The 27,656-nt window shown below is 45.4% G+C and overlaps 1 protein-coding gene across 2 annotated transcripts in view; it reads right to left on the bottom strand.

The window, feature by feature from the left end:
* The window catches only part of ccdc28a (coiled-coil domain containing 28A), a 31,044-nt gene extending 8,360 nt beyond the window's left edge, over positions 1–22,684 (bottom strand). The window contains exons 1-2 of one of the 2 annotated variants that reach the window (XM_078229432.1): positions 22,349–22,684; positions 13,759–13,938 (exon numbers count right to left, since the gene is read on the bottom strand). In XM_078229432.1, the coding sequence (XP_078085558.1) occupies positions 13,759–13,910 (152 nt within the window). In that variant the 5' untranslated portion in view covers positions 13,911–13,938; positions 22,349–22,684. The remainder of the gene's footprint in view (positions 1–13,758; positions 13,939–22,348) is intronic. The other variant, XM_078229433.1, reaches the window with a different exon arrangement.
* Positions 22,685–27,656: the final 4,972 nt, after the last annotated feature.

A 27,656-nucleotide genomic window follows, 5' to 3' on the forward strand; every position in this document is an offset into this window, starting at 1 on the left:
AGGAAACCGGAGCACCCGGAGGAAACCCACGCAGACACGAGGAGAATGTGCAAACTCCACACAGACAGTGACCCAAGCCAGGAATCGAACCCAGGTCCCTGGAGCTGTGAAGCAGCAGTGCTAACCACTGTGCTACCGTGCCTACCATCAATGTTAGGCTGATTGGCCTACAGTTGTAGAGCCCTCCCCCTCCTATTGCTTGAAACATGTCTGCCATTGGCAATCTTTCAGTTCTGTGACATAAGAACACAAGAAATAGGAGCAGGAGTAGGCCATCTAGCCCCTCGAGCCTGCCCCGCCATTCAATAAGATCATGGCTGATCTGAAGTGGATCAGTTCCACTTACCCGCCTGATCCCTATAACCCCTAATTCCCTTACCGATCAGGAGTGACACCACTCCAACATCAACAACGGACTGCAAAATTGCAATGGGAGCCTCTACAGTTTCCTCACTTCCTTCAGTAATTTAGGATGCGTTCTATCCAGACCAGGTGACTTACCTACTGTGAGAACTGCCAATCTTTTAACTATCTCCTCTTTGCCCATTTTGATCCTAACCAGTATCACCACTGCCTCCCCCTTTGCTGCTACATTGGCAGCATCCTTTGCTCTAGTGAACTGAAACAGAATGTACTCATTAATACCTCTGTCTCTAAAAGAATATCTTTTTGGTCCCTAGTTGGTCCAGCCCTTCTTTGAGTACCTTTTTTGCTCTTTCAAAGTTGATCATCAATATTTGTATTTCCTTTTACATTATCCGCTAAATTAGTCTCATTCTCACTTTGCCCTTTGTTTTCCTCTTGAATAGGTCTCCCCCGTACTTACTGTACGTTGATAGTTCACACATTAAGTCAAATCTATTCCAACAGACTGTGTTGTGGTAAAAGGATATTACCAGTCACCTCATGCTTTGCAGTGGAATTAGTTTTAACACTGTACTGAGGTCACCACCACAGCGCGACCTGTTATAGTTGGGAACTATATAGCAGGTGCAGACACACACAGACACACACACACACAGACAGACACACAGACACACACAGACACACACAGACACACACAGACACACACAGACACACACAGACACACACAGACACACGCTCGCCAGTGAGATCATGTGAATTACAATGTCCACGCTAGGCAGAGATCAACTCATTTAAACATAGATCAGGGAATGAACTTGGGTTCTTCTGAGTTTGTATGTCACCCAGTGAGTTGCAGTTTTTCATACTTAAACAAATCAAGAATGCTATAAAACTTGGCCAAACATTACTGAAGCAACTTAAACACCAACAGCTTTCCTTGCTGGACTTCAGAGAGACCAGCAATGATTAATTTGCTCCACACTTACACATCACTCTGAGCACGATGCAAGCTCAGGGTCTGTGGAGTCACCCTGCTGAAGAAAAGATTGGGGCAGGGGAAGAGCTACTTTTCTGTGGTTCCACACCCTGATGCTTCTTCTTGCATCACTTACCACTACTGACCAGGGATAACAAATCCAAGAGAAACCACATTGTAAAAGTGATCACTGGATTAGCGGATTAAACTGCAGCCTGTTGCAGGATAGAGACACCTATGGGCAAGATGAGGATTAATAAAATAGGAGGCAATAGCTAAGAAAGGAGAGGCAGGGATTCAGGCAACAGCCAAGCAGGAGTGGTAGGGATTCAGGTTAAATACAACCAGCCCAATGTGGGTTCCAATGCCAACTTTGAAGTGGAATGAGATTTGGGGGGGGGGGAAGAGTGCTGTATGAGTGAGCTGGACACATCAAGCTGGATATTCATCCCTCATAGAAAGCAATGAAGAAATACACCAGCAGGTAATACACTAAGAGTTGCTGCTCTTGGCATACAGGTAACTTCAAATTAGAGTTCTTCTTCCCATGTGTGTCCCAAAGGACGGAAGTGTACATCAGAACCTACACTGTATTAAGATGTTCAGTTTGAGGTTGAACGTATGGTATTGACGAACAAACACACTCTGGGCTCAGCTTTAGCCATCAGTCTCTGGTCAATTTTAGAATCAGCTTGGACACATCCTTACAAGCTTTGCCTTTTTAAGTAACAGAATCATGGCATCTTTACAGAGCAAGAGGAGGCCGTTCGGCCCATCAAGCGCACACTGGCTCTCTGAAAGGGCATCCTACCCAATCCCACTCCCTTGCCTTATCCCCGTAACCTTGCACCTTTTCGCTTTTCATGCCTGATGCACTGACGTTCCAATAGCAGAAGGAGCAGGAGCCTCAGATCAGAGGCAACATGTGGAAACCCCGTCTATAAAAACAGCAAGTTGCTGCAGTCTGGGACCCATTGCCTAAATGGCCGGTGGAAGCAGATTCAATGGTAACTTTCAAAAGAGAATTTGATAACTGTTTGAAGGAAAAACATTTACAGTTTTTCTGGAAAAGAGCAGGGGAGTGCAATTAGTTGAACAGCCAATCAGGCATGATGGGCCAAATGGTTTCCTTCTGTGCTGCATCATTCCAAGATATATCTACTTCCCTTCTGAAATTTATTATTGAATCGGCTTTTCACCAAACTTCAGGTAGTGCATTCCAGAAAAGGAATAAGTTGCTGCTTCTCCCCTCTGATTCTTTTGCTTTTTCCCATATCCTCCATTGACTGATCCGCCTGCCAGTTTTTCCTGATTTACTCCATCCAAACTCCTCAGAATTAAACCTCCCCTTAACCTTCGTGCTTCTGAAAACAATTCCAGCTTCTCTAGTCTCCCCACACGGCACGGTAGCACAGTGGTTGGGGCGGCACGGTAGCACAGTGGTTAGCACTGCTGCTTCACAGCTCCAGGGTCCCGGGTTCGATTCCCGGCTCGGGTCACTGTCTGTGTGGAGTCTGCACATTCTCCTCGTGTTTGCGTGGGTTTCCTCCGGGTGCTCCGGTTTCCTCCCACAGTCCAAAGATGTGCGGGTTAGGTTGATTGGCCAGGTTAAAATTGCCCCTGAGATGCGTAAATTAGAGGGATTAGCGGGTAAATATGTGGGGGGTAGGGCCTGGGTGGGATTGTGGTCGGTGCAGACTCGATGGGCCGAATGGCCTCCTTCTGCACTGTAGGGTTTCTATGATTTCTATGATAACTGAAGATCCTCATTCCTTTGCACCCTCTCCAAGGCCTCGCCAAACTTGACTTGCAGGTTATCTTCCTCAGTCTCATAAATGTACAGTCTCACCATCTCAGACATGCTCCAGAGTAGGCTGCAGCCAGTGCTGCCACTACAGGTTAGTTCAGTAAATTGGAACTGCTAAGCTTTTGAAGTCAAAGTAATCTTCACCAAATAGCGTCTCTATCCTCCCAGCAATTGAGAGAGAGCTTTACATCATTCCTGTTTCTTTCCCTTTTCTGAACTGCTTAAATTCTGGGATCATTTTCCTCCACCAACCCATTCTGCAATTGTCTCTGTCATTTTCTTGAAGGTGCCGGATCATTGTTGGGTATAGTCCCAAATGTACAGGCTGACCTAACATCTAGCGCAACTCTCCATCCTTCATGTGTGATCTTGGGCAATGCATCTCAATCAAGCTATCAAAGCTAAGCCCAATCAAGCCCACACAAGCTAGTAAAGTTTGTTTGTTAGTCACAAGTAGGCTTACATTAACACTGCAATGAAGTTACTGTGAAGATCCCCTAGCTAGTTTCCAAAATAACTTTCTGTACAAGAACTAAGAGCAGAGGACCAGCCTGATTCACTCCTCCAACTTTCCCTCCTCTCAGAAATAGATGAAGTTTCAAGCTGATATAAAAAAACCAAGGGGCTTCCAGTGAGAGAAGGACGAACAAATAGAGGCAGAAACTGATCAGGAGTGCAGCACATTTAGGCAAATACAAGTGACACTCAGACTCCAACATCCATTCAGATGCAAGAAGGGATGTTGAATTTGATTATGAGGGATTAAATAAACTTGCAGTCCCGGAACATCAAAGGTTCAAAGTGGTTGGTTGAAGATTTAAGGAAATCACTAGGATTGATGGAGGAAAACAGTTTCCACTGCTGGAGGGGTCTAGGAGAAGCAGACATAACTTCTCTGCCAAATGAACTGGCTTTGATTTTAAGGTGAGGAAACACTTCCTCCAGCAAAGGGTGATAGAAATGTGGAAACCTCTCTCCCAGAAAAGGATGTAGTTGCTAGCTCAACTGATAATTTTATATTTGTGATATGATTTTTCCAGTGGAGGACATTAAGAGATATTAAACTAAGCGCGGTGCAAAGAGTTAGGATATAGGTCTGCCATGATCTTACTGAAAAGCTGAAGATGCTGAATGATGTTGAAGGCTAGATGCGAAGATGACATTTCTCCTCAGCTAGCAGGGCTACAGGTCTAGAGCAAAGGACGGGACTGACTGGATTGCTCTACAGAGAGAGGGCATGGATTTGATGGGCCAAATGGCCTCCTTCTGTGCCATAATGACTTGACGACCCCCTTCACGGGGAAAATCAAGAACAAGTGGGCATGGTTCCAAAACAAGGGGATTTAATCCGATTTAATACAGAGATGACAAGAAACGTCTTGTTTCAGAGGGCCGTTCGCATTTGGAGTTCTCTCCCACATAGAGGAGCAAGCTGGCTAACTGAATATGTTCAAGGCCGAGTTAGACAGATCTTTGACTGACAAGGAAGTCAAGGACTTTGGGGAGACAGACAGGAAAGTGAAGTTGGAGTTACATCAGATTAGCCATGATCTTGCTGACAGGCAGAGCAGGCTCAAGGGACTGAATGGCCTTCTCCTGCTACGAGTTCTTATGTTTTTGTAAATGGCCTGTTTCTGTTCCTATATTCCTCATTTGTCAGGAGGGTAGTAAGCAACTTAGCTGGGCTCTCATACGGAGATATTCAATCCCTCACGCAAAACAATAATCTTGCAGGTGGCATCAGATTGTAGCAGTTCAAAGTCAGCACGGGGTACTGTTTATATCAGAATCATAACTCCATCATCATTAACCTGTCTACAAGCAGCTAGTTCAGTACGTATCCCGATGGAAAAATGAAACCTTCTATCTGGTTTCTAACGGGAAGTTCTCTGAACAATTCATTCACTGGTTTGTTTGACTTCCTTCCACATCGTGATATTTCCGAGTGATATTTCCGAGACAGAGCAACTCATGACGCTGTGGCCTGTGATATTGCCACATGTGAATACTGACCCTGCAGATAACGTGCAAAGAGTTAGGGTTACAGAGATATAGGAATCATTAGCACTAGGCACTGCACAAAATCTTGAGCTGATAGCTGCACGGTTAAATTCGATGTTACCGGCAAAAAGAACTTATTCCCATTGTCAATAAATACATCCTATGACAGGCACACTCAGCAGAGCCTAGTCCCTAGAATGATGCACTGAAATAGCCTAGTTTCAAGTAAATAAAAACACCCCTGCATCACAGGCTCATAGCCCAGTTAACTCCATTTATCCACACCATTGATCACTGCAGCAACTGCTGTTTCCACACTCATAAAAACACAGGAAAGATTTTGATTCTTTTTGAATCATCATTCTGTGCTGTATTAGAGCAGGCTGCCACTTTACCTTGGTAAATCCTCCTGTACTCTGCAGTCTGTGTTTTCTGTTTCTACTATCGATAGCAGGTCCAAATCAGGCTGACAGTTGAGAACTTCAGGTACAGTTCATAAATAAACACCAATTTCATTAAACTATCAGGACTTGTGATGTCACTCACTGAAAACTTGACCTTCTTGTAGCCCTTGGCCTCAGGAGTGTAAGAAAGGAACAAGCCAGGAGTTTTCCTCCCCTACACAAAATTACTCCTCGTCTTCCGATCAGTCTTCTGAACTCAGCATTGGATTTTAATAACTTGAGCTCACAGTCAGCACTCCATTTTCTCAGACAGCAGATGCCGGTAATGGTTCGCCTGTTGACGTTTAGACTCACTTTTGGTTTCTTTAACCTCTTCCATTGCCATCCCTTTTCGCTTGTGCCCATCGTCCCTTTCGTCATTTAAACGGTCGCTTGGTATCACAGAACTTGAATCCAGCTGAAAAGAGAGAGATGTTGTCGAAGTTTTTTATCTTGCATTTATCAGGACAAACATAAGAATACCAAATTTCAAACAATCACACCGATTTTCACGACAGGCGAAGGAAGGTGTTGATTGGTTGGCGAGTCGACTCTGATTGGCTGAGGTGCTGCCATGGAGAAAGCAATGGGGAGCTATAGGCTCCGCAAGTTTCTGGGTAATTCAAAAAGAAGCACAAGGCTTGTTCTCCATGTCAGCGCCTCAGCCAATTACCAATCGGCACCCTTTTCTCCTGTAGTGTAAACGTGATTGTTTGAAATTTTTGCATTTGTCCTGATCAGTGAAAGATGCAAAGCTTCAGCAAAATGTCTCTCTTCTTAACAATATTTTGTCATTTAATCACTCCTGTTTTTCGATCCTATGACAGAATTTCCCTTTAGTTCTTTCTTGCCCATTAAACCCCACCTTTTCTCTGCCCCTTCACTTACTTGAAAAGTGTTACATCACTAACTTCTTCCAGTTCTGATGAAAGGCCTGAAACGTTATCTCTGTTTCTCTTTCCAGCACTTTCTGTTTTGATTTCAGAATTCCAGGACTCGCAGAATTTTGTTTCTTTTAAGGTTCCACCATTGCCTAATACAACAGGTTTATTAGCCCATTAATAATACTCTGAAGCTCAGCACCTCATAAATGTAGACTTTTATAGCCAATTACAACACACTAAATCAGTCATCTAACTGCTGTACAGTCACACAGCCGCCATTTGCCCAAACCGTCAAGTTTCATCAAGAGGTGGTGGGGGAGGGGGAGATAGGAAGCAGGAAATCACAGCTTAGTCTGATCCTCTCTTCATTCAATGCCCAGTGACATGCAACCACCAGCTGATATTAATGAAAGGCGGGAGCACCATTTGATTTCTCCCCCCTCGCTCCCACCCAGGTCCCCCAATCCTGTGCCTGGGGAAACTGAGGCCAATTGCACTGCCTCTACCATCATGCAGGGTGAAGCTTGTTAAAAGGAGATGGGGGGGGGGGCTCGGTCAGCATAAGGGAGGTTAGGGAAATCTGGAAAAGGGTCTATTCTGGTCAGCACCAAACCAGGCATTGCACTTACCCCACTGAACCTTCAGGCAAATTCCAGAGATCTAGTTAAAGCACGAGGCAGAACCCAGATGAATATCCCTTCTTCTGGCAAAAACCGCTTTGATATTCCTAGGAGTTTTGGTGTTTATTTTTGATTATTTGCAAATTCGTCGAGCAGACTTTGCAGTTGCACCAGCTTTGCTGGTTTATTTTTCTTTCTGAAAAAAGCAAAACTGGGATGAAAACTGGTCTCAGCTTCACACTCTTAGCTGAAGAGCAGGGGCAAAATGGATTCAGGTACGCAAGAAGGGCAGTGGGTAGGGAACACAACTGGAAATAACACACTGGGACTCAGGTGTAGCAGTAAATAAGGGGTTGGGGGCAAACTTTAAAACAATGCACGAGGACTTAGAGAATGGGGTGAGGGTGGAAGCACTTGATGCTAATGACTAAACAAAACATGCAACCTTTTTTGATGGGAGTGGTAGAAATAAGCATTATTGGTTTACTAATAGTTTTTAATAGTTTAACTAGAAAACTTAATCCAACATTAATGGCAATAACAGCAAATGTAGCTTAAATGGGTGTCTCCAAACTCAGAGTTATTTATTTATCATTATCAGGGACCCGGGTTCAATTCCCGACTTGGGTCACTGTCTGTGTGGAGTTTGCACATTCTCCTCGTGTCTGGGTGGGTTTCCTCCGGGTGCTCTGGTTTCCTCCCACAGTCCAAAGATGTCCAGGTTGGATAGATTGGCCACAATAAATTGCCCCTTCGTGTCAGGGGGACTAGCAAGGCAAATACATGGCTTTATAGGGATAGGACTTGGGTGGGATTGTGGTCGGTGCAGACTCAATGGGCCAAATGGCCTCCTTCTGCACTGTAGGGATTCAATGATTAGTGTCACATGTAGGCTTATATTAACACTGCAATGAAGTTACTGTGAAAATCAAGAAGCATGATCTGTAACAGAGCTCCAGCAGGCCACTGAGGCAAGTTGCCACCAGTAGCCAAAGTGTTTAATACAGACAGATATAGAAAGGGAGATGTGTGCGTGTCGAACAAAGACAGGACTAGACCCAGCTTGGAAGCAATATGGTTAAATAGCAATCACCATCTCAGCTCATACTTTCAAGGCACCAGCATAAAATAAGGATGATATAGAAATGGCTTGAAAGAGCTTTCACTATTTTCAATCTGCTCATCTGCCTGGATAAAGAGATCACGACACAAATAGACTTGAGTTTCTTTTTAAAAATGGACAATCACGTAGACCTCTTAGGTTCGTCTGATGCGAAAGGATTAAATATTACACACAACTCTAAAATGACTTCTGTCTTCTTGGACCTGCACCTTTAGTAAATGGGTGTCAATCTTGGGGAAAAGAACAGGAAGCTACAACACTGGTATCCTGCCACAAGAGGGAGACGGGCTAATGAGAGCCTCCTGCCAGGCTGGGCGGATTCCAGCACCTAAAGCTGGCAATGCCTTTTTAAATTTAAATGATCCAATCAGTGGACGATGTTGTTGATTCTGGCATTTTGATTGCACTACATAGGATGGATAACTCTAATTGGAAAGTTCCTCCTGCCCACACAATGAAGATAAGCAGATGCTCAAGCCAAACTACTAACAGCACTTGTCTTTTCAAAATTTAACATCAGAACTTTCAACGTTTTGAAGCATTTGCAGCATTTGCATGATTACTGTCGAATGCCTCGTACAGTTCCTGCGCTCAGTGGAATTCATGTGTTGAATCTCACTCCTGCTCCTCTATAAATCCATTCCACACAAATAATCATCCAGTTTGTCTCTTTAAAAAAAAACACAATTAGCAATCACAGATTGCAAAAGTGGATTCAATATTTTCATAGAATGAATGGGGCAGCACGGTGACACAATGGTTAGCGCTGCTGCCTCACAGCGCCAGGGACCCGGGTTCGATTCCCAGCTTGGGTCAGTGTGTGGAGTTTGCACGTTCTCCCCGTGTCTGCGTGGGTTTCCTCCGGGTGCTCCAGTTTCCGCCCACAGTCCAAAGATGTGTGGGTTAGGTTGCTTGGCCGTGCTAAATTGCCCCATAGTGTCAGGGACACTAGCTAAGGTGAATGCTTGGGGTTATGGGGATAGGGCCCGAGTGAGATTGTGGTCATAGCAAACTCAATGGACCGAAAGGCCTCCTTCTGCACTGTATGATTCTATGATTCGACACAAATCTGATCCATTGTACACATGCTGATTCTTTGAAAGTTAGTCCCATTCCTCCTGCTTTTTCCCCATAACATGATGGAAATCAGGGGCATGGCGATTCAATTCCGGCCTCGGGTTACCATCTGTGTGGAATCTGCACATTCTCCCCGTGTCTGCGTGGGTTTCCTCCGGGCGCTCCGGTTTCCTCCCATACTCCAAAGATGTGCAGGTTAGGTGGATTGGCCATGCTAAATTGACACTCGTGTCAGGGGGATTAGCAGGGGAAATATGTGGGGTTACGGGAATAGGGCCTGGGTGGGATTGTAGCTGGTGCAGACTCAATGGGCTGAATGGCCTCCTTCTGCACTGTAGGGATTCTATAATGTCATAAGACTAGCAGTCCAGAGCTCCGAGGACATGGGTTCAAATCACACCATAGCAGCCAATACAATTTAAATTCAATTAATAAATCTGGAGTTAAAAAGCTAGAACGTGACAACAATTAACATTTGTTGCAAAAGCCGAACGTTAAGGAAGGAAATCTGGTCTACATGCTCCAGACCCACAGCAATGTGGCTGATTCTTACCTGCCTTCTGCAATGACCTAGGAAGCCATTCATTTCAAGGACAATTTGGGGTGGGCGACAAATGCTGGCCTTGCCAGTGGCACCCATGTCCCATGAAAGAATAAAGAAAAAAATTGTAACTGAATGGAAGAACATGCTCGAGGGACTGGAAGGTCTACTCCTATCCCCATGTTCTCTCACTATCTCCTCTCTTACCACCACCAAAAGAAACAAGAACTCCAGACGTAGGAAATCTCAGAACAAATCCATGTCCCAACACTGTCCCATACTATTGATGAACTTAGAAATGGTGCATTTCTCAAGATAACATATGGAATAGAGATGAGACATTGTAACCCAGGCTCAACATGCTGATGCCAATGATCATACAAAAGTAAAACTGGAGTGGGCCATTCAGCTATTGGTCCTGCTCCACCATTCAATAAGATCATTGAACCATCATTGAAAAGTTACAGCACAGAAGGATGCCATTCAGCCCATCTTGTCCATGCCAGCCCAAAAACACCCAGGTGTCCTTTCTAATCCCACCTTCCTGCACCTGGCCCATAGCCCTGTAGCTTGCAGCACTTAAGGTTCAAATCCAGGTACTTTAAAAGGGTTTGGGATCGCTCCCTCCACCACCCAACTCAGGAGGTGAATTCTAGACACCCACCACCCTCTGCGTAAAAAAGTTCTCCCTCATGTCCTCTCTACACCTGCTGCCACTTACCTGAACGGAATCATGGCTGATCATATTGTGGTCTCAATTCGACTTTTCTGCCTGCCCCCCCATAAAACTTTGACTCCCTTCAAAAATCTGTCTAACTCAGTCTTGAATACTTTCAAGAACCTAGATTCCACTGTTCTCTGGGAATTCCAAAGATTAACACTCAGAAGGAAATTACTCCTGATCTCAGTCTTAAATGGGAGATCCCATTTGTAGAAAAACTGTGTCCCCTCGTTCTAGATTCTCCCGAAGATCTTCTCAGCATATGATGGAAACTAGCTCTTCAATAGCAATGTTGTACAGCTCAAAATACTGTGGCCAGACAGAGAACAGTTCTGAATGACGTTTATTATTGAACTGTACAAAAGCTCCACAGACCCACAATTAGGCTTTTTTCAAATCCTGAAGACAACCCAAAACTGCAACTGATGTCACTGACATACTGTGCTTCATTTAAAAGAAAAATGAGCCCAGTCTGCATTCCTTCAACTTTACATTGGAAAACCTCCAAATCCCTGCTGATACATTTTTTGTCACAAGCTCAAAGTGTGCCATTCAGTAGGATCCATCGAACAAATACATCGAAAGCAGCAGCAGCCATAAATTCTTCCAATGTTGTAAACTGAATAGTTTCAGTTACGGAAAACTTGTTGAGATCAGCCTACAAGATCAGGTGGCATTGCGAGTGAGAACTGTCTTTCAAGCTGGGATTTGGCTTATAATCAGGTCAGATCGAGACCATGCAAGTCTTTCCTCTCCTTCGGTTAGTCTTATAAGCTCCTCAATGCGATTCCTAACTTGCACAAAGCTGCCTGTGACTGAGCACAAATTAGCAATCTCACTCACATTTTACACACTCTCGATCTTTCATGTGCCCTGTCCAATGTTCTCATAAGTCTTGTGTAGGGATCAACAGACTTGATGCAATGTTTAAATACAGCATGACCAATGCACTGTACAGCCTCAGCAAAACCTGCATTGTACTGTTCTGGTTGTATGTCCTAGATACCCCACCGGAAGGCCGCTGCCCTCGACTTGACATGTATGCCCAAGCCATCAGGAGGTGCACCAACACCAAATTCATCAGCTGCACTCACAAGACAGCCCCAAACATCACCCAAGCACAACGCAACGCCATCCACGCTCTCAAGACCAACCGCAACATTGTCATCAAACCAGCAGACAAAGGAGGGGCCATCGTCATACTGAACAGAACGGATTACTGCAAAGAAGTGTACCGACAACTGAACAATGAGGAACACTACAGACAGTTACCCGCAGATCCGACCAAAGAACATACCAGTCAACTCAACACTCTAATCAAGACCTTTGATCCGGACCTTCAGAACACCCTCCGTGCTCTCATCCCACATACTCCCCGGGTTGGAGATCTCTACTGCCTCCCAAAGATACACAAGGCAAACACACCCGGCCATCCCATTGTATCGGGCAATGGGACCCTGTGTGAGAACCTCTCCGGCTATGTCGAGGGCATTCGAAACCCATTGTACAAAGAACCCCCAGCTTTTGTCGCGACACGACGGACTTCCTACAGAAACTCAGCACACATGGAGCAGTTGAATCAGGAGCACTCCTCGTCACAATGGATGTCTCAGCACTCTACACCAGCATCCCCCACGATGATGGCATTTCTGCAACTGCCTCAGGACTCAACGCCGACAACTGCCAGTTTCCAGATGCAATTTTACAACTCATCCGCTTCATCCTGGACCACAATGGCTTCACCTTCAACAACCAGTCCTTCATCCAGACACACGGAACAGCCATGGGGACCAAATTCACACCTCAATATGCCAACATCTTCACGCACAGGTTTGAACAAGACTTCTTCACCGCACAGGACCTTCAACCAATGCTATACACTAGATACATCGATGACATTTTCTTCCTTTGGACTCATGGCAAACAATCACTGATCATCAACACGGATGCCATCATCTCACGTGAGAACACCATCTACCAGGTACACGGTACCTACTATTGCAACTCGGCCAACGTTGTCTACCTGATACGCTGCGGGAAAGGATGTCCCGAGGCATGATACATTGGGGAAACCATGCAGACACTATGACAACGGATGAATGAACACCGCTCGACAATCACCAGGCAAGACTGTTCTCTTCCTGTGGGGGAGCACTTCAGCGGTCACGGGCATTCAGCCTCTGATCTTCGGGTAAGCGTTCTCCAAGGCAGCCTTCACGACACACGACAGCGCAGAGTCGCTGAGCAGAAACTGATAGCCAAATTCCGCACACATGAGGACGGCCTAAACCGGGATGTTGGGTTTATGTCACACTATCAGTAACCCCCACAGCTTGCCTGCTGGACTTGCAGAATCTCACTGGCTGTCCTGTCTGGAGACAATACACATCTCTTTAACCTGTGCTTAATGCTCCCTCCACTCACATTGTCTGTATCTTTACGACCTGGTTGGCTGTAGAAATTCGCATTCTAATCAGTATTCTGTAACTTGATTTTGTGTCTCTGTGCCCTGTTTGAGAGCAGATTTCCACTCCATCGGACGAAGGAGCAGCACTCCGAAAGCTAGTGGCGTTTGGTACCAAATAAACCTGCTGGACTTTAACCTGGTGTTGTTAGACTCCTTACTGTGTATGTCCTAGAAACAGGCACTCACTTTGAAAGAAGTTGATGGCATGAGATTTTACGCTGCTGCTCCAAAGTGAGGCCTTCTGAAATGTTAGTAGCTTTTAGGGCACTTTAGTTGAATTTGTCTGGTCTTATACCTCATCTGGGAGCTTGATGTTCAAACGTTGGTGGGAGGCGGGGTGGGACAAGAAAGAAAAGTGTTCCATTTCCCCTCACTCAACTCAACGAGGGACAATATATATAAAATTAAAATATAAAGGCAGATCAAAATATTATTTTTGATAGGATATACTTCAGCAACTGCTACAAAACTTTACAATGTATAAATGAAATGGATGAATAAGATTCACATCGTTTCGGGAAGGAAATCTGAGGACCTTACTCAGCCTGGCCCATCTGCGATTCCAGACCCGCACTTCTAACCATTTCTGAGCTAGTTAGATATTGGATGTTACAGAAGAAAGCCCACTACCACCACCATCTCAAGGACAAGTAGGGATGGGTATTAAATGCCAGCCTTGTCAGCAATGTCCACATTGCAAAAATGATTTTAAGAAAAATATATATATTATACCTTTTCAGCTTTTGTTTTGGAGCAGCAGTCTGCGAGCCAGTGTTCAAGCCCACACTCTTACTGGGAGCCGTGCTTTTCTTGTTGCTCACTGGGGGAGCATGTTGATGTGTCGAGCTCTTGGGACTCCTGCGCTTCAGTTTCTTCTCCTCCATTCTGCCTGCTATTCAAGGGGCAGAATGCCTGCAGGAAGACAATTTAAATAAATGTTACAAAACGAACATGGGTACCAGTTGTTACCGAGATCATTTCCCCCAATAGCAGTTAAATTAAGCTTGTGGAGAATGTGTAGTCGGCAAAAGTCATTGATCCATAGGGGAAGGATGAAAAGAAACAGGAACAAAAATTATGTTCTTGTAATTGGCAGTAGCAATTTTAACACAAGGACAAAGGTTAAAATAATTATAGGCAGTACACAAATTGGCTGGCATGCTTATTTGTCTGGCAGTCTGAGTCACCAAGACGTTAGGTTCAAGTTCCAATCTCGAGCTTCAGCACAAAAATCGGAGCTGACAGTCCACGGTACGGCACGGTAGCACAGTGGTTAGCACTGCTGCTTCACAGCTCCAGGGTCCCGGGTTCAATTCCCGGCTCGGGTCACTGTCTGTGTGGAGTTTGCACATTCTCCTCGTGTCTGCGTGGGTTTCCTCCGGGTGCTCCGGTTTCCTCCCACAGTCCAAAGATGTGCGGGTTAGGTTGATTGGCCAGGTTAAAAATTGCCCCTTAGAGTTCTGAGATGCGTAGGTTAGCGGGATTAGCGGGTAAATATGTGGGGGCAGGGCCTGGGTGGGATTGTGGTCGGTGCAGACTCGATGGGCCGAATGGCCTCCTTCTGCTCTGTAGGGTTTCTATGATTTCCAGTGCAGTATAGAGGAAATGCTGCACTGTCGAAGGTGCCTTTTTTCAGAAGTTAAACTGAAGCCAAGCCACATAGAGGGAACGTGGGAACACGCACATGCACGCATAGTGGCACAGTGGTTAGCACTGCTGCCTCACAGTACCAGGGACCTGGGTTCAATTCCCAGCTTGGGTCACTGTCTGTGTGGAGTTTACACGTTCTCCTCGTGTCTGCATGGGTTTCCTCCGGGTGCTCCGGTTTCCTCCCATAGTCCAAAGTTGTGCGGTTTAGGTGGACTGGCCAAGCTAAATTTCCCCTTAGTGTCAGGGGGACAAGCTCGGGTAAATGCATGGGGTTAAGGGGATAGGGTCTAAGTGGGATGTTGTCGGTGCAGACTCGATGGGCCAAATGGCCTCCTTCGGCACTGTAGGGATTCTGAAATAATTCTATAAATCAAAAAGACATGCTGGTTAGGTGCATTGGCCATGCTAAATTCTCCCTCAATGTACCCAAACAGGCGTCAGAATGTGGCGATTAGGGGATTTTCACAGGTACTTCATTGCAGTGTTAATGCAAGTCTACTTGTGACACTAATAAATAAACTAAAAACTTCAGCCAAGAGCCCATGGCATTATTTTGAAGAGGAGGAGAGGAGTTATCCCTGGTGTCCTGGCCATTATCTATCCCTCAAATCAACAGCACTACTAGAATTATCTGGTTATCACATTGCTGTTGTGGGATCTTCCTATTAGGAAGTTGGCATTTCTGATAAAACTGAAATTTTGAAGTACCGTACTACACTGGATGCAAGACATGCCCTGAAATCATGAAAGGTGCCATATAAATGCAAGTTCTTCCTTCTTTAATTACAAGTGATTATGCTGCAAAAGCACTTCGTTATATCTGAAGCATTCTGCAATGTACTGAGATCATGAAAAGCATAAAAACTGCTTTCAGTTCTCCATTGCAAAGCACCAGGAACGAGAACCAAAATTCAAATGAACATGGAAAGTTAACACTGACAGGTTGAAAAAAAAACACTGCACTCTTACTGTTTCATTACTGATTTAATTAATATCCCACACATGTGGCTTGGTGGCACCGTAGTTAGCACTGCTGTCTCACAGCACCAGTGACCCAGGTCTGCCTTCGGTGAACGTCTACAAGAAGTTTGCACTTTCGCCCTGTGTGCTCCAGTTCCCTCCCCCAATCCAAAGGTGTGCAGGGGAGGTGGATCAGCCGCGCTAAATTGCCTCTTAGTGCCCCAAGATGAGTAGGTTAGATAGATTAGCCATGGTAAATGTGTGGGGTTACAGGATAGGGCAGGGTGGTGGACCTGGGGTAAAATACTCTGTCAGAGTGGGTGCAGACTTGATGGCCTCCTTCTGCACTGTAGGAATTCTACAATATGCAAATAACAATTGGAAAATCTTCCTAGAAATGTGCAACATGTTAGCTAGTACAAGGCATATCCAAGGTCAATGCTATAGATGCATTTGAGAAGCAAGTATTTGAGGGAGAAAGAATACAAGTTAATAAGGTTAGGTGAAAGAAAGTGGGCGGAGGCTTGAACAGAGAATAACATCTGGATAGACAAGTTGCGCCAAAAGGCCAATAATATCAACTTCCTCTTTGAATGAGGTTGGCACACAGTCAAAGGGCAATTGCATCAATTACACTTCTACTGGTGTATTGCTACATAGCAGGCCAATGTAAATTTAGAATGTCACTACTTTCAGCCCATTTTCCCGATTTGCTACTTTTTCATGCCCACTCAAATATTTCTTCGGACTTTGTGCCAATGTTGCTCTATGATCAGTTAATAGGGGAAGCTAGTCAGGATCAACTTTCACTCCGGCATACATTTCTAACCCCGTAATCACTATGGCTTTGCATTGTTTAATGAGTTCGGACAGGCCAGAAACAAACAAAAAGGCATCAATGTTTCTAAAGACAATTCCCAAGGCTGGCATCGCCAAAGTACATCTTCTCTGACTTCTCAAGGTTTTACACGCAATGGTACAGCGGGTTACTGCTCCACACTGTACGTACACAGTGTAACCAGACTCTGTACTTCAGTTCTCAAGCATGAGCAGGTTGTCTACAAAGGAGTAGTGTTGTGGAAGGAAGGTTGAAAGAGAAATAGATGTTCATTTATAGTGCTTTATCACAATCAGGGCATCACAAATTCATAACCAATTAATTACTATTGATGCGATTAATTATTGTTATTATGCAGGCAAATATATCAGTGACTTTACATATAGCAAGTAAGATGAATAGGTTAATTTATTCTGGTGGCGGCTGTTGAGGGAGGGGATTTTGGTTAGCATAAGAGAATAACTCCCTGGTCATCTTTGATGGGATCTTTAATATCTACCTTAACCACAGGGGCAGTGGAGCCTTGATTTAACATCCCTTGAAAAGACAGGACCTCTGGTAATACAGCACTCCTTCAGTACTGCACTATAGTGTTGCCATACTTACACAACTTAGTTCTGGAGTGGATTGAACCCATTGTCTAAAGAGGAGATTTATTTCCCTAAAATGTTCTTTCTCCTTGCCCCTCTCCTGATTAATGTGGGAACGACGATACATTTCCATGGAGTCACATGTAGACCAAACTAGGTAAGGACAGCAGATTTCCTTCCATAAGGACAATAGTGAACCTGATGGGTTTTTACAACAATCGACAATGGTTCCATAGTTATCATTAAATGTAATTTCAGATTTTTATTGAAATCAAATTTTACCATGTGCCATGGTGGGATTCAAACCCGTATCCCCAGGGCATTGCACAGGGTCTCTGGATTATTAGTCCAGTGAAAACACCATTATGTCACTGCCTCCTCCATAGCATCGAGCTTCTTAAGTGTTGTTGGAGCTGCACTCATCCAGCCAAATGGAGAGAATTCCATTACACTCCTGACTTGTAGCCGGCATTTCCACATTGTAGATAGTGGACAGGCTTTGGGGAGTCAGAAGGTGAGTTACTTGCTGTGGTAGACACTGTATTTATATGGTTAGTCCAGTTCAGTTTCAGGCCAATGGCGACCCCCAGGATGTTGATAGTGGGAGATTCAGCCAAGATAATGCCATTGAATGTCAAGGGACGATGGCTAGACTCTCTCTTGCTGGAGATGGTCATTGCCTGGCACTTGTGTCTCATGAACGTTACTTGCCACTTGTCAGCCCAAGCCTGCGGGTATTGTTGAGGTCTCGCTGCATTTGGACATGAGCTGCTCCAGTATCTGAGGAGTCTTGAATTGTACTGAACATTGCATAGTCAACTGCGAATATCCGTACTTCTGACCTCTTGATGGAAGGGAGGTCACTAATGAAACAGCTGAAGATGCCTGGGCCCAGGACACTACCCTGAGGAACTCCTTCAGTGATGTCCTGGAGCTGAGATGATTAACCTCCAACAACCACAACCAACTTCCTCCTGATCCAATTGACTCAATTTTTGTTAGGGTTCCTTGATGCCATACTCAATTAAATAGCCCTCTAGCCCACTCAGGGTCACAAAGGCTAGACCTGTCATCCCCATCACCAACCAAGCTGGGATCAGACAACTCAGCAACAATCTGTACCTTTCCGTTATGTGGAAGTCAGTACGACAGCAAGTTGGAAAGGCAAAAAGAAACAATTCCACGCACCCCGGACATGCTCGCTTCCACCTTCTTCCGTCAGGAAAAAGATACAAAAGTCTCAGGTCACGTACCAACCGACTCAAGAACACCTTCTTCCCTGCTGCCATCAGACTTTTGAATGGACCTATCTTGTATTAAGTTGATCTTTCTCAATACCCTAGCTATGACTATAACACTACATTCTGCACCCTCTCCTTTCCTTCTCTGTGTTCGATATGCTTTGTCTGTATAGCGCGCAAGAAACAATACTTTTCACTGTGTACTAATACATGTACAGAAAGGATCGAGCATGTGGACATAAAGAAAGAGGATGTGTTGGAACTATTGAATGGCATCAAGGGTTGGTAAGTCGCCGGGACCGGATGGGATGTACCCCAGGTTACTGTGGGAGGCGAGGGAGGAGATTGCGGAGCCTTTGGCGATGATCTTTGCATCGTCGATGGAGACGGGAGAGGTCCCGGAGGATTGGAGGATTGCAGATGTGGTCCCTATATTCAAGAAAGGGAACAGGGACAGCCCGGGAAATTACCGACCGGTGAGTCTAACCTCAGTGGTTGGTAAGTTGATGGAGAGGATCCTGAGAGACAGGATTTATGATCATCTAGAGAAGTTTAGTATGATCAAAAGTAGTCAGCACGGCTTTGTCAAGGGCAGGTCGTGCCTTACGAGCCTGGTTGAGTTCTTTGAAAATGTGACCAAACACATTGACGAAGGAAGAGCGGTGGATGTGGTCTATATGGACTTCAGCAAGGCGTTCGATAAGGTCCCCCATGCAAGACTTCTTGAGAAAGTGAGAGGGCATGGGATCCAAGGGGCTGTTGCCTTGTGGATCCAGAACTGGCTTGCCTGCAGAAGGCAGAGAGTGGCTGTGGAGGGGTCTTTCTCTGCATGGAGGTCAGTGACCAGTGGAGTGCCCCAGGGATCTGTTCTGGGACCCTTGCTGTTTGTCATTTTCATAAATGACCTGGATGAGGAAGTGGAGGGATGGGTTGGTAAGTTTGCTGACGACACCAAGGTAGGTGGTGTTGTGGATAGTTTGGAGGGATGTCAGAAGTTGCAGCGAGACATAGATAGAATGCAAGACTGGGCGGAGAAGTGGCAGATGGACTTCAACCCGGATAAGTGTGTAGTGATCCATTTTGGCAGATCCAATGGGATGAAGCAGCAGTATAATATGAAGGGTACCATTCTTAGCAGTGTAGAGGATCAGAAGGACCTTGGGGTCCGGGTCCATAGGACTCTTAAATCGGCCTCGCAGGTGGAGGATGCGGTCAAGAAGGCGTACGGCGTACTAGCCTTCATTAATCGAGGTATTGAGTTTAGGAGTCGGGAGATAATGCTGCAGCTTTATAGGACCCTGGTTAGACCCCACTTGGAGTACTGCGCGCAGTTCTGGTCACCTCATTACAGGAAAGATGTTGAAGCCATTGAAAGGGTGCAGAGGAGATTTACAAGGATGTTGCCTGGATTGGGGGGCATGCCTTATGAGGATAGGTTGAGGGAGCTTGGTCTCTTCTCCCTGGAGAGACGAAGGATGAGAGGTGACCTGATAGAGGTTTACAAGATGTTGAGAGGTCTGGATAGGGTAGACTCTCAGAGGCTATTTCCAAGGGCTGAAATGGTTGCTACGAGAGGACACAGGTTTAAGGTGCTGGGGGGTAGGTACAGAGGAGATGTCAGGGGTAAGTTTTTCACTCAGAGGGTGGTGGGTGAGTGGAATCGGCTGACGTCGGTGGTGGTGGAGGCAAACTCGTTGGGGTCTTTTAAGAGACTTCTGGATGAGTACATGGGATTTAATGGGATTGAGGGCTATAGATAGGCCTAGAGGTAGGGATATGATCGGCGCAACTTGTGGGCCGAAGGGCCTGTTTGTGCTGTGGCTTTCTATGTTCTATGTGACAATAATAAATCAAATAAAGCAGAAAGAAATTGTAAACAAATGTAAAAACGTATAGCAGCTATCTCTTAGACAGCAAATATAAACTGCTTCACACCTGAAAATGGGCAGTTGAACTTGTGCAATGGAAATTATTCCAATCTGGGATACTGTATAAAGCACCCCACCGAAGCAGAGTTAAGTGGAAAACTAGTTTGAATAAGGCACTTTCCACTGAGAACTTGAATGTTCCAGGCAGGGCTGGGGGGTAGGCGCAAGATATCAAAACGTTGTGCGTTCAAGAATGAAGGGTATGTCGTACCAACTTGGCTCAGTTGGTAGCACTCTCATCAACCCTCAAGGTACTGGGTTGAAGCACTATGGATCAGAGAAAAGAAGTTAAACTACCACTTTGTGTATTACTGGCTGAGCAGAAGCTCTCCGTCTTTCAGACAAGAAAGGAAGCCCTTTCCAAATGTCTCACACTTCCAAATCTAACTTCATCAGCTGTAAAGCACTTTGAGATGTGCCGAAGTAGTGGGAGATGCCTCATAAGTATGATTTTGTTTTGCTGAAGAGGGACATTTGAAGAGCACTTCGCAGACTGTGCCAGCAACATTCCCCCCTCCACCCAAACAGGGCAGCCCAGTGGCACTGCTGCCTCACAGCACCAGGGACCCGTGTTCAATTCCGGCCTCGGGTCACTATCCGTATGTAGTTTGCACCTTCTCCCCATGTCTGCATGGGTTTCCTCCCACACTCCTAGGATGTGGTGCCAGTACAGAGCGAGACTGCGGATAGTTGGGAACCTGTCTCGGGGGCAGGGAATTCATATGGTGTTCATGGAAGTGGAAATGACTAGGGTTGGGAAGCATTTTCCGATCAGGGCCATTGTGATCTCCTGGACTCGTTTCGATCGCCTCAGGGGGTCGGAGAGGAATTTCCCAGATTTTTTTTTTTCCCCATATTGGCCCTGGGGTTTTTCACTCTGGGTTTTCGCCTCTCCCTGGGGATCACATGGTCTGGAATAGGGGGGTGGGGGTGAGTTAATAGGTTGTAATGAACAAAGCATCGTAGCTGTGGGGGACAGCTCGGTGGATAGGATATTGGTATGTAGATAGGCTGGAAAATTGGGCGGGGATCCTGGATTCAGGATTCAATCCTGGACCGGGGAGCGGCGCGGGCTTGGAGGGCCGAAGGGCCTGTTCCTGTGCTGTATTGTTCTTTGTTCTTTGTTCTTTGATGTATGGGTTAGGTTGATTGGTAAGAAGTCTCAATACACCAGGTTAAAGTCCGTTGGACTTTAACCTGGTATTGTGAGACTTCTTACTGTGCTTACCCCAGTCCCATGCCGGCATCTCCACATTTAGGTTGATTGGCTATGATAAAATGTCAGGGGGACATGTGGTGAGACCACATTTGGAATGTTGTGTGCAGTTCTGGTCATCTCGCTATAAGAAGGATGTGGAAGCGCTGGAAAGAGTGCAGAGGAGATTTACCAGGATGCTGCCCGGTTTGGAGGGTAGGTCTTATGAGGAAAGGTTGAGGGAGCCAGGGCTGTTCTCTCTGGAGCGGAGGAGGCCGAGGGGAGACTTAATAGAGGTTTATAAAATGATGAAGAGGGGAGACTTAATAGAGGTTTATAAAATGATGAAGGGGATAGATAGAGTGAACGTTCAAAGACTATTTCCTTGGGTGGATGGAGCTATTACAAGGGGGCATAACTATAGGGTTCGTGGTGGGAGATATAGGAAGGATATCAGAGGTAGGTTCTTTATGCAGAGAGTGGTTGGGGTGTGGAATGGACTGCCTGCAGTGATAGTGGAGTCAGACACTTTAGGAACATTTAAGCGATTATTGGATAGGCACATGGAGCACACCAGGATGATAGGGAGTGGGATAGCTTGATCTTGGTTTCAGATAAAGCTCAGAACAACATCGTGGGCCGAAGGGCCTGTTCTGTCCTGTACTGTTCTATGTATGTTAACTAGCTAGGGTAAATATGTGGGGTTACAGGGTGGGATTGTGGTCAGTGCTGACTCGATGGACCGAATGGCCTCCTTCTGCACTGTAGGGATTCTATGATTCTAGAACAATTTGCCACTCAGTCACTGTTTCTGAGAGTTTCCTAACACAGGGAATGACCACCTTACAGACGGTTATCCATTCAGAAGCATTGAGAGGATGGGATTATAAACACAACAGTTACACAGGTTCTTTCCTTACCAGGATTGCCCACCTTCTGGTCGCTATGTTGCAGAGGATGGGGCTGACAACATGCTGGGTTTGCCTGGCCCGGGGGCAGGAAGCGGCTGAGGTGGAGTCCGGCCTGGGCCTTGGACAAGAGGCTTCTTGCGGTATCAGAGAGAGAAGAGGCCTTCCTCCACTGGAATAACTACCCGACCAACCTGCCTTCGATCTCCCAGAGCCGGAGGCTCGCACCAAACCCCGAGTTCCAGGCCTGAGTTACAGGCCCAAGGCCCTGGTTGCCATGGCGCCGCTCGCTGCGCAGACCCCCGTCCCACCGAGCCCACTGCGCCGGAAGGGCTTGTCGCCGGCCGCGGGGCACGCTGGGAGTTGTAGTTCCCATGTGCATGGCGCCCAGGCAAATCCCGAAGGGAGGAACTACATTCCCCAGAGAGCCCCGCGGCGGCCAGGACCAACAGCAGATACAGGTACAGGTGTGTGAGAGAGAAAGCTATCCTGGTCAAAGAGACTGCAAGAGTTTTAACAACACCAGGTTAAAGTTCAACAGGTTTATTTGGTAGCAAATGCCATTAGCTTTCGGAGCACTGCTCCTTCGTCAGATGGAGTGGATATCTGCTCTCAAACAGGGCAATACAGTAAGAAGTTTAACAACACCAGGTTATCATACAGAGACACAAAATCAAGTTACAGAATACTGATTAGAATGCGAATCTCTACAGCCAACCAGGTCTTAAAGATACAGACAATGTGAGTGGAGGGAGCATTAAGCACAGGTTAAAGAGATGTGTATTGTCTCCAGACAGGACAGCCAGTGAGATTCTGCAAGTCCAGGAGGCAAGCTGTGGGGGTTACTGATAGCCAAGTTCCGCACACATGAGGACAGCCTGTGGTGGACTGCAGTTGTGCCTTTGTCCTGCCTGGACCACCGTTGTGTGTTTGTCATGCCTGGACACATCCCCTGCCGGCTCGGCTCCTCCCCTTGTCACCTAGTATAAAGGTGGCTGTTTCCTCCCCCTTGTTCAGTTCGGGTCGGTTATCTGTTGGGATGTGCTCCTGGTTCTGTAATGAATAAAAGCCGACAGTTGTATTGGCACACAAGTAGTCTTTTGCCTAATTGATAGCGCATCACAGCCTAAGCCGGGATCTTGGGTTTACGTCACACTATCAGTAACCCCCACAGCTTGCCTCCTGGACTTGCAGAATCTCACTGGCTGTCCTGTCTGGAGACAATACACATCTCTTTAACCTGTGCTTAATGCTCCCTCCACTCACATTGTATCTTTAAGACCTGGTTGGCTGTAGAGATTCGCATTCTAATCAGTATTCTGTAACTTGATTTTGTGTCTCTGTATGCCCTGTTTGAGAGCAGATATCCACTCCATCTGACGAAGGAGCAGCGCTCCGAAAGTTAATGGCATTTGCTACCAAATAAACCTGTTGGACTTTAACCTGGTGTTGTTAAAACTCTTACTGTATTTACCCCAGTCCAAAGCCGGCATCTCCACATCAAAGAGACTGCTGCAGCTTGAACATAGAAAACACATTCTTCAAACCTAATATAAGGTAATTCATTAAAACAACTAGGTGGAGCATCAATGAATACTTTAATAACTACACACAGTTTTAATGTTTGTTTATTAGTTTCACAAATAGGCTTACATTAACACTGCAATGAAGTTACTGTGAAAATCCCCTAGTCGCCACACTCTGGCGCCTGTTCAGGTACACGGAGGGACAATTTAGCATAGCCAGTGCATCTAACCAGCACGTCTATAGAATTGTGGGAGGAAACCGGAGCACCCGAAGGAAACCCACGCAGACACGGGGAAGAATGTGCAAACTGCACACAGTGACCCAAGTCGGGAATCGAACCTGGGTCCCTGGTGCTGTGGGGCAGCAGTGCTAACCACTGTGCCACCATGCCACCCTAATTTGTAAAGGAAATTCACTACAGCAACACTGGGAGTAATTCCCTACAATAATCAGAAATGGACCAATTCACTACAAAAGCTAAATAAAGAAGTTAAAAAAGAGACTTGCATTAATACAGTTCTTTCCTCTTCTACAGGATGTGCCAAAGCACTCTACAGCCCATGAAATCCTTTTGAAATGTAGTTACTGTTGTAATGTAGGGGCAGCCAATTTATGCACAACAAGAATGACCCACCCCACCCCTGCCCCACCCCCACCCCCACCCCGCCCCACCCCCTCCCCCGCCCCCGCCAATTGCAATGTGGTAAGAACTAGACCATCTGTTTTTGTGGTGTTACACAAAGGATAAATGTTGACTAGAGTGCCATGCCCAACCCCTGTTAAGTCTCTAGATATAGATAAACTCACTACAGTGACTAGACATCGGATAACTCATTAAACAGCTAAACATAGAGTAATTCATGATAGCAACTAGATATAAGACAATGCACACCAGGAGCTAAATGCAGGATCCTTCAGTACAATGCTATGGGCAGGAGGGGGTTAATTTTAAACAGCACTGATTTCTCCCCTCACCACTTGTAAGTAAACAGAAAGATGTTCTCATTTGTTTCCCTCTTTATAACTGGTGGTGTATTTCTCATCACCTTGGTTTTGGTACAATCTAATTCTCAATTAATAACCCACAGCAAACATGAGATAGGATTAACTCAAAGGGTTAGTTTATTTGCACAAACTAAAAATGCAGATAGAGGGCTGCAATGTTGTCTCCTTGGTGAAAGGATAGGGAAAAGAAAGATTTACAGTACAGAGAGATCGTAGAGAAAATTAATATTGTTTCACGTGGGTTCCAGAATCAAAGACCAATGAGGTATTCCTTCACGGAGGTCAGGGAGTGGAATACCAATGCTGGTGGTGTTCTATTCACACAATGAGATAAGCATTGCAGAGATGAATCTGTCTGAAAGGTGATGGTGCAGAATTTCTAGCAGAAGCCATGGAGTTGGGGGCCAGGTATCCAACCTGGGCCGGAGCACCCCGTCTGTGAGGCTGCTCATCAGATGACAACAAAGCAGACTGAGACTTTGCTGTTGAGCAAGACAAGCCAGAGCCCCATGTATCTCGCCTCTCCAAACTGCCTTTGACGAGGGATGTGTATCCCTCATCTGGGTCGCTGAAATTGTTAGATGTCTCAACCATTGAAAGATTTGTAAGGGCGGCTGCGGGGCCCTTTGTCTTAGCAGACCAGCTGACTCCTCTGGTTCAGCCTGGGTTATGAAATGCAGATGGCCTATGTACAGCTCTTATTGAATTTGGTCTGGGCAGCCCACTGAAGATTATTAATGGCTCGTCAGAGATAATGAGGTCTGAATTTCCCAATACTGCCAGATAACTCCTTTTGTTCAGGGTCACAGGCAGACTTGGACTCGGCCATTTTAGGTTTTTGTCCAGATTGAAATTTTTAGAGGTAGCACTGAACATATCTGTATATATTTTCTGCTGAAAATAATCCCTTACAATAATAACTGAATGTACAGTAACCTACTACAGTAAATAAATATAAGATAACTCGCACTACAGTTAAATATTGGGCAATACCAGTTGGTAAATATAGATAAGTTACTACAATGAATCAAAGTGAGAAGGAGCTCTGACTACAAATATGTGGAAAGGAGTGTGACTTGGCCTTGTCAGCAATGGATAAGAGCAGGGAGAAAGAAATCAATTGCGGTTTCCACAGACTCATGTCACCCCCCTGGCTTGAAAATGCAAGTGTGTGCAGGTGATGGGCGAGGGAAGTATTGGCACTGGTTGAGATGCCCTCATTGAAGTTAAATAGCTTGCTGGCACTCATTATCAAAATTCATACATAAATAATGACCATGTAATGAGGCAGTGGCTTGTGATTGGTTGGTGAGGGAAAACGCTGCAAAGCATTGTATTACACTGCATAGTATTACAAGCAAAATATAAGGAGACAAATTTCTTGATTGTATGTGTAAATATATATCTCTGTGTAAGTATGTATATATGTGTGTGTGCATATGTATATATGTGTGTGTATAATATATATATATGTGTGTGTGCACATGCATGGCATGTGCCATCAGAATGATACCATCAATCTACTTATAGCTAAAGATGACGTGGAAAGGGATCTGGTCAGAGATTTGACAGTTAATATGTCAAATATTTGTGCTTTAGCAATGGACAAGGCAAATAGAATGTTTAATTATAAGACTAGATCATTGAGTGGGAGTTCGATGCCAAACTTAAGCTGGAGTTAGTGACCTGATCTGATCACACCCCGAGAACTGTGCCGTGTTTTGGGAAACAAGAAGGCATGAGGCAAGCCTTAAGTCCTGGAAGAAAGACGGGGGGAAAAGTGGGATTCTAGTGAAAGTCAGCATTGTAACATCATTTCAAATGTAAGCATAATTGAGGACCCCACGCACACCAGACGTACTCTCTTCCAACTTCTTCCGTTGGGATAAAGATACAAGAGTCTGAAAACACGTACCAACAGACTCAAGAGCAGCTTCTTCCCTGCTGTCATCAGACCTTTGAATTGTCCTATAATATACTAAGCTGATCTTTCACTTCATCCTACCTGTAACACGATATCCTGCACCCTATCCTTTCCTTCTCCCCTATGTACTCTATGAACAATATGTTTTGTCTGTATAGCAAGCTGAAACAATATTTTTCACTGTATCCCTATATATGTGACAATAATAAAACAATCAAATCAAATTTACTTTGTACCTATGAAAAATAGAATAGGGTACTTTCTAAATGCTAAAAGTTAGGAACAAAGAAGGTCCAAAGAGACTTGAAGGGGGGCCGGGTTGGGGAGGAGGGGTGGAGAACGGGTTCCAGGTACATAGATCGTTAAAATCTCATGAACAGGGACAGAAAGTAATCAAATATACTATTAGAATGCTGGCCTTTATATCTGGAGGGCACAAATACAAGGGGGTAGTGGTCAAACTTTGGCTCTATAAAGTCCTGAATAGACAAAGCCTGGAGTACCGTGAGCATTTCAGGGCACCATACCTTAGAAAGAGTACATCAACCTAAGAGGGAGTGCAGCATAGATTTATCTGAATGGATTCCAAGGGTTAACTTGCAAAAAGAGATTACCCAAACTAGGATTGTATTCCCTGGAAGGTTAAGGAGCGATTCGATTCAACTTATTCAAGATATCATGGGGAGCAAATAGGATGAATTGGGATAAACTATTTCCACTGGTCGGGAAGTCTAAGGCAAGGGGGCATTGTGAAAGATTAGAGCCAGACATTTTAGGAGTGAAATTAGGGAACAGTTCCACACACAGAGGGTCATAGAAGTTTGGAATTGTCTGTCGCAAACAGAAACTGATGCGAGATCAATT

The sequence above is a fragment of the Mustelus asterias genome, chromosome 15, assembly GCF_964213995.1.
Source record: "Mustelus asterias chromosome 15, sMusAst1.hap1.1, whole genome shotgun sequence".
NCBI lineage: Eukaryota > Metazoa > Chordata > Chondrichthyes > Carcharhiniformes > Triakidae > Mustelus > Mustelus asterias.